Raw genomic sequence first — 7,420 nt, 5'->3', positions numbered from 1 at the left:
CATGGTAGGCTTGGAACCTCGCAGTGAGGCACGGTAGTTGGCTTAACAAAACTGGAGTAACCCTGACGCTCCTAGCCGCGGTCTGGTGCCTGTACACCTACATATATATATGAGCAGTGAGATAAAGCCCAGTGAATAACACAATGCGTAAAGGGGTTAAGAATGAATGTCCTTACAGTAATGAAAACAGTTCATTAAATCAGTATTTCAGTCGTTCAGTCAGTACAGTCATATGTGGTACATCTATTAACATAACAGTACAGTAAACAGTAGGTATTAAAAGACCGAGCAGTAAATGATGGCCATCAGTCAGTAACAGTAGTGGTTCCAACGAGGGAACCGACAGAGATCTCTATAACAGTAACAGTAAACAGTAGGTGCTAAGGATGCCACAATACAGTTCAGAATATAGGACATACATTCATTCAGTTAACAGTAATCAGTTCAGAAAGCAGTACAATTCAATTGTTCAGAAGATAATCATTTTGAACATATCTTTACACAGATGTTACTCACAGAGTTTGGGCTACAGTATACTAGAGCGTGCCTCCCCAGACGCCAACCCTACACAGTTAACAGATTGAACACACTAAGCTACACAGCTGGGAAAGATAATAACTTAATCCCTAATTTGCCTCGGTATGTTCTACATCTATGTCCTCAATAAGATGTCTTAAACTAGGCCTAAGAATGTCTAGAATGGGATGAGGATGCAAAGATGTACTTTTAAAAAGCATTTTCAGATTTTTCAGAAAACAGGGGTCACGCTCGAGCGTAGGTCACTCCGCTCAAGCGGACATGCAGACAAAGGTACCCGCTCGAGCGGCAAATCCCCCACTCGAGCGTACTGCAAAAGTACTGGATGGGTGAAATCTCCGCTCGACGGACGCTCGACGCCCGCTCGAGCTTGAGACACAAGACTCCGCTCGAGCACCCAGTCCTCCGCTCGAGCGGATTGTAAAACAGTGCAGAGATACTGGATGCTCGGATTCCACGCTCGAGCGTCGCTTTCCCCCGCTCGAGCGGGAGTGCAAAATCTGGAAAACCCAGATTGCACCTCCAAGCCAAAAACCAAGTTCAAAAGCATAATTTTCAATCCTCTTGGGCTAATTTCTGGAAAAACACTTGTACACATGGAATAACATGATTCAAAGCTCAATTGAGAAATCAAAGCCCAAGGGTGTTTAATTCAAACCCCATTTCAAACCATTTTTCAAGAACAATCCTCAAACATGACATGCATGATCTTCAAATAACTTTCAAGCTTCAAAACATGCTCTAATGAGCCAATTGATTCACAAACAAGATGAAAACATGGCCTACACTCAAAACATGGACATGCATGTGACAATTTGCCATGAACTCAACTCAAAATCCAACAATACTAACATGCATGCATAAATTCTAACTCAAATCAACATATAAAGTTATTTCATGACTCAATCCACTAAATTTGACATGAATCATGTAAGAACAAGCTCAATTCATCAACAAGAGGGTAATTACTCTACCTTAGGTCTCGAATTAGAAGACTAGGAGCTCACTTTAGCAATCTACACTTCAATTCTTCAATCTCTCAAAGCCAAACTCTCAAGAACTACTCAGTTCTCTCACTCTCTCTCTCTATCGACTATGGCAAGGAGAATGGCTGAGCAAATGTGTTATGTGATCAAGTGTAAGGCTCCAAATATGTTATATTGACTGGGCCACTAAGGGTTAGTTTGGTAATTAAGGCCAACTTAAGCAATTGATCAATATTTAATCTAATTTAGTCATACTAAATCAAATTTCAGATAAATACACCATAAAATCACATTAATTATGAGGGTCGAGAAACATCAATCAATTCCCGGTTCGGCCGCCGATAAGGCCTTCAATTAGCAGTTTAAACACTAAAACATGAACAGATAGTTACACAGTCAAACAGATGGATTATGCATTTAAACAGATACAGTCAGTCAATTAATTCCAGATTCCAGTCAGTCAGTTCAGTATTTTAATCAGTTCAACTATCAGTCGTAATCAGTTCAGTTTGACGGTAATCAATGTTTATCGGTAAGCAATGGTGAGGGTTATTACAGCGTGACAGTTTGGTATTAGAGCCCTAGGTTACCCTAGACTTGTGAGAGTTTAGGTGATCCTCAGATTGTGGAAACATGGGTTAGCTGGTTTAGGTTGGTGGTTGAGTTTATTCTAAGCAGTTATGAACAAATTCTTTTTGTGTGTTTAACTTGAAGGTGATGGCTGGAAGGTATCTTTAATATTTTTCAAGAACCCATTAGAGTACTTTTTAATACTAGAGCCTCGCATTCTTTCATATCTAGATAGTTTGTAGAAAGAGAACATATTGTAACTACCTCCTTGTCTAGACCTATTTGTGTTGAGACCCCTTTAGGAGGGGCAGTTACTCTTTATGAGATGTGTAAAATTTTGAGATTGACCTTGCGGGTAGAGTCTTTCATGCAGACCTAATTGTGTTAGGGTTTACAATTATTTTGGATATGGATTGGCTGCGAAAATACTTTGTCACTCTAGATTGTGCTGGAAGGACTGCAAATATAGATATTCCCGATATACCACAACTTACCCACACTTCTAGCGATGGAGAAGAGTTGGTGATGACAAGTTTTCTATGCTCGGTAGAAATCCCTAAGCAGGATATTAGTGAGGTAGATGTGGTACGTGAGTTTGAGGATGTATTTTAGGAGATACCTAGACCTCCTCTTCAACGGGTAGTAAAATTTCACATTGACTTAGTGCCGGGAACTGCACTAATTTCTAAGGCGGCATATAGAATGGCGCCTAAGGAGCTTATGGAAATGAAAAAGCAGCTAGAAGAGATGCTTCAGAAAGGGTTCATTCATTCAAGTAACTCCCTGTGGGGAGCACTTGCGATCTTTGTCTCCAAGAAAGATAGCACTCTCTGTATGTGCATAGATTACAGAGAGCTGAACAAGGTGACTATCAATAACAAGTATCCGCTACCTAGAATTGATGCCTTGTTTGATTAGTTGAAGGGGGCAACCATGTTTTCTCAATTTGATCTCAGAACGGGTTACCATCAGATAGGTGTGTCAGAGGAAAGTATACCGCTTACTACTTTTCGGACCCAGTATGGGTTATACAAATTTTCTGTAATGCCTTTTGGTTTGACCAATGCACCTGCCTATTTCATGGACTTGATGAACAGAATTTTTCAACCGTATCTGGATAAGTTTGTGATTATCTTCATAGATGATATCTTGGTGTATTCTAAGAATGAAGAGGAACATAGAAAACACTTGAAAGTTGTATTGCAGACTTTAAGGGAGCAACAATTATACGCGAAGTTCAGTAAATGTCATTTTTGGGAGAAAGAAGTTCAATTTTTGGGGCATGTTGTGTCCAATCAGAGAATAGCGGTAAATCCTGAGAAAGTTATTACAGTCAAAGAATGGAAGTAGCCCACAAACCCTACAGAGGTGAGAAGTTTTTTAGGACTAGCCGGTTATTACAAGAGATTTATAGAGAAGTTTTCCACTATTGTAGTACCCATGACCAAGTTGACCCGCAAGAATGTGAAGTTTGTATGGACAGATGATTGTGAGAAAGCTTTCCAGGAGTTAAAGCAGCGGTTGACTACATCTCTGGTGTTAACTATACCGGTACAAGGGAAAAAGTTAGTAGTGTTTACTGATGTGAGTGGAACTGGGTTAGGATGTGTATTGATGCAGCATCAGAAGGTTTATCTTATGCTTCTCGAGAATTAAAGCCTCATGAGAGACGATACCGTACTCATGACTTACAGTTGGCAGCAGTTGTTTTTGTGTTGAAAGTGTGGCGACACTACTTGTTTGGGGAGCACTTTGAGTTGTACACAGATCACAAGAGCCTCAAATATCTCTTTTCTCAAAAGGAGTTGAACATAAGGCAACATCGGTGGGTTGAATTCGTCAGTAATGATTTCGAGATCCTTTATCACCCGGGAAAATGAAATGTGGTAACTGATGTACTTAGTCAACAACATGGGATTATAGCTTCTTTGATGATTCAAGAATGGAAGTCCTTGGAGTTAATTTCGATGCATGATGTTCAACCAATAGAGAGTGCTGAAAGGGCATCTATTGGTAGTTTGACCGTGCAGTCGACGTTACTGGGTAAAGTTTGTCAGATGCAGAATTTAGATGGGTTTCTCATCAGCAAGCTCGATGACCTTGTAGTGGATTTGATCGATGATTGTCCGACTAATTGGTCTGTGGATTCAGATGGGGGATTGCGATTCAAGGGCAGGTTGTATGTCCCTAACATTGTTGAATTGAGGAAAGAGATTATGGATGATGCCCATGGGTCTCGATGTACCATTCACCCTGGTGGGACTAAGATGTATCATGACTTGAAGAGGACATTATGGTGGGAAGGTATGAAGAAAGACGTAGAAGAGTATGTTTCTCGATGTTATGTGTGCCAACAGGTTAAGACAGAACACCAACGACCGTTTGGACTTTTGCAGCCTCTTGAGATTCCTACTTGGAAATGGGAGTACATCTCTATGGACTTCGTGGATGGATAGCCACGGTCTAAGCGAGGAAATGAATCTATTTGGGTAATAGTGGATCGAGTCACCAAGTCTGCTCATTTTATTCCTATCAGTGTTCACCGAACTGCAGATAAACTAGCTAGGCTGTATATTCGGGAGGTGGTGCGACTTCATGGCGCACCAGTTTCTATAGTTTCGGATCGTGATCCGTTGTTTATGGCAGAGTTTTGAGAGAGTTTTCCGCATGCTTTGGGTGCTAGATTAGACTTGAGCACGGCTTATCATTCTCAGACGGTTGGGCAAACTGAACGGGTAAATCAGATCTTGGAGGATATGTTGAGAGCTTGTGTCCTCGATCTTGGTGGTAGTTGGGAAGAACATTTGTCATTGGTGGAGTTTGCTTATAATAATAGCTATCACTCTAGTATCGGGATGGCACCTTTTGAGGCTTTGTATGGGAGGCCATGTTGATCACCTGCTTGTTGGATGGAGATAGGAGATGCGCCATTGTTAGGGTCAGAGTTGGTGAGAGAGACCACGGAGAAGCTGAACATTATTCGGGAGCGTATTACGATTGCACAGAGTCGTTAGAAGAGTTACGCTAATAGAAAACGTAAAGGGGTTGAGTTGAATGTTGGAGATTTTGTGTTTTTTAAGGTCTCGCCGATCAAAGGGGTCATGAGGTTTGGAAATAGGAGAAAGTTGGCACCTGGATTTGTGGGACCCTATGAGATTACTGAGAGGATTGGTAATGTGGCTTACAAATTAGCTTCACCACCTGCTTTAGCTATGATTCATAATGTGTTCTATGTATCTTTATTGCGGAAGTGCGTGCAAGACCCTTCCCAAGTAGTATCACCAGAAATGTTAGAGATTAGTGACGATCTAACGTATGTGGTGCGACCAGTTACTATTTTAGATCGGAATGTAAAACAGTTGCGGCGTAAGAAAGTGAACTTGGTTAAACTGCAATGGAGCAATGATGAGAATGATATTACCTGGGAGTTAGAAGAGAAAGTTAGGCATATGCACCCGGAACTTTTTGCTTAGTACTCTCTCCTATCGAATCTCAGGACGAGATTCTTTTGAGGTGTGTATATTGTAGCGACCCTAATTTTCTTAAGTCATTATTTTTTATTATTATGATTATTATTATCTTATTTTATTTTTTACTTTATTAATTATGTGGTCACATGAGAAGTTAATGTGGTATTTAATTAATTTAATGTGTTTTTTAATTATAAGTAATTAATTTAAATATTAATATATTTATATTGTTTAAAAAAAAAGGATGTTTATATATATTAATAAAATATATATTATATTTATATTTATATAGGTTATATTTATATTGTATTTATATAATAAAATATAATGTTAATGCGTGTTATATAACATACTGTTATTAGGGTACTATATATTAAACTTAGGTTTTTTTTTTTGTAATCAAAAAGGTTTACGAATTCTTCTCAAAGCAGCCGAGAGAGAGAGAGAGAGAGAGACGGTGATTTATCATCTAAGGGTCACATAAGTCAAGCTCGGGAGTCGAGTGAGAGACCCGAGAAAGAAAGAACAGTAAGAGGAAAAAGATTAAGGTTTTATTTTGGTGACTCATTTAGTTCTTTAAATAATTTTTTAATTTTTAAAAATTATTATGAGTACAAAATTTATTTCTGTTAATTTATATTTAATTTGTTGTTTTTATTTATTTATCTTTATTTGTTTGATGTTGAATTGATTTTATATTTTTATGTAAATGATTGATCGATTTTAATTATTTTGATTAGTTGTTTATGTAAGGTTTAAGATTTTTAGATGATTGATTGATTTTAATTATTTTGTTTAGTTGTGTATGTAAGGTTTAAGGTTATTAGTTGATTGATTGATTTTAATTATTTTGATTAGTTGTGTATGCCATATTTAGGGTTTTTATATGGATTTGTTTTATGGTTATAATCACACTCATGGTTATATGAAATTAAAATTAATTAGGAATCCATAGATAAATTCCTTATACTCCACCATGACTCCATGATTGTTGTTTTATTTGAGTGTTGGTGAGAAAGAATGTATGAAAAAAAAATGTGAGGATTATGAGATTTATTTGAATAACTAAAGCTTGACATTGTTATGTTTATTCTCATGAGTAAAATGTTGTGTATATATATACTGTTGCCTCGTTCTCATGAGTAGGCGAGTGCTTTGATTTATGCGCGTACGTATATGCTAACCATCCGGTGAGTGTGGGTCAAACTCGGGACGATATTTCCGTGCAAGTTTGGCTTCGGAGCGGTGTTAGGTATACGGGAGGTACATGGGATATATGTGTATGGCAGAAGTAGAGACCGAAGTGGTGGAGTTAAAGTACAAAGAATATAATTACGAGTTTATTGATATAGTGTGAATTGTGTTGATTTGTACATCTTGAAAAATAGTAATCGATCTCGATAAATTATGAAATTTGAGCAGAGGCAATGTATACGTGATTCTAGACAACTTTTGTGTTTTAATCTTTTATTAAAAAGATCGATTAGAACTTAAAATCGGATGATTTTGTTTATTGTAGTTTTGATTCATTTTAGCAATGCAGAGTTTAGAGGTTGTTTTAACTCACATAACGAGCTCATTTTTATTGGTTTCGCACGAACGGAAGTAAAATATTATTCTGAACACTTTTCGTGCTTTGTACTTTTCCAAAAAAATTCATCTTGTAACAGTTTCTTTTCGTTTTCAGTTCTAGATTTTTCGAGCGAAATTCGGTTAGGATATTCTATTAAATTTTTCTCTCAAGTTGTTCAGTTTCTGTTAAATTCATTCACTGTATCTTTTAGGAAATTTAATTATGTACAACTTTCGTTCTTTGAGTTTTGGTCAATTCGAATTATTTAAGCATAAAACGGTGCA

General features: G+C 37.6%; 1 protein-coding gene across 1 annotated transcript; it reads left to right on the top strand.

The window, feature by feature from the left end:
* The first annotated feature begins 4,060 nt into the window (after positions 1–4,060).
* Positions 4,061–5,566, top strand: LOC145799589 (uncharacterized). The gene is made up of 2 exons (XM_082889188.1): positions 4,061–4,450; positions 5,174–5,566. The coding sequence occupies exons 1-2, from the start codon at positions 4,061–4,063 to the stop codon at positions 5,564–5,566; spliced, it is 783 nt and encodes a 260-aa protein (XP_082745314.1).
* The last annotated feature ends 1,854 nt before the right edge of the window (positions 5,567–7,420 follow it).

This window comes from Camellia sinensis, chromosome 9 (assembly GCF_055761805.1).
Source record: "Camellia sinensis isolate YWXY chromosome 9, ASM5576180v1, whole genome shotgun sequence".
In the NCBI taxonomy this organism is placed as follows: Eukaryota; Viridiplantae; Streptophyta; class Magnoliopsida; order Ericales; family Theaceae; genus Camellia; species Camellia sinensis.
This window is presented reverse-complemented; position numbering and strand designations above follow the sequence as displayed.

Coding starts and splice junctions, on each gene's coding strand:
- LOC145799589 (XM_082889188.1), top strand. CDS start 4,061: ATGCATGATGTTCAACCAATAGAGAGTGCTGAAAGGGCATCTATTGGT. Junction 4,451..5,173: donor GATGTTATGTGTGCCAACAG/GTTAAGACAGAA, acceptor GTGTTTTTTAAG/GTCTCGCCGATCAAAGGGGT.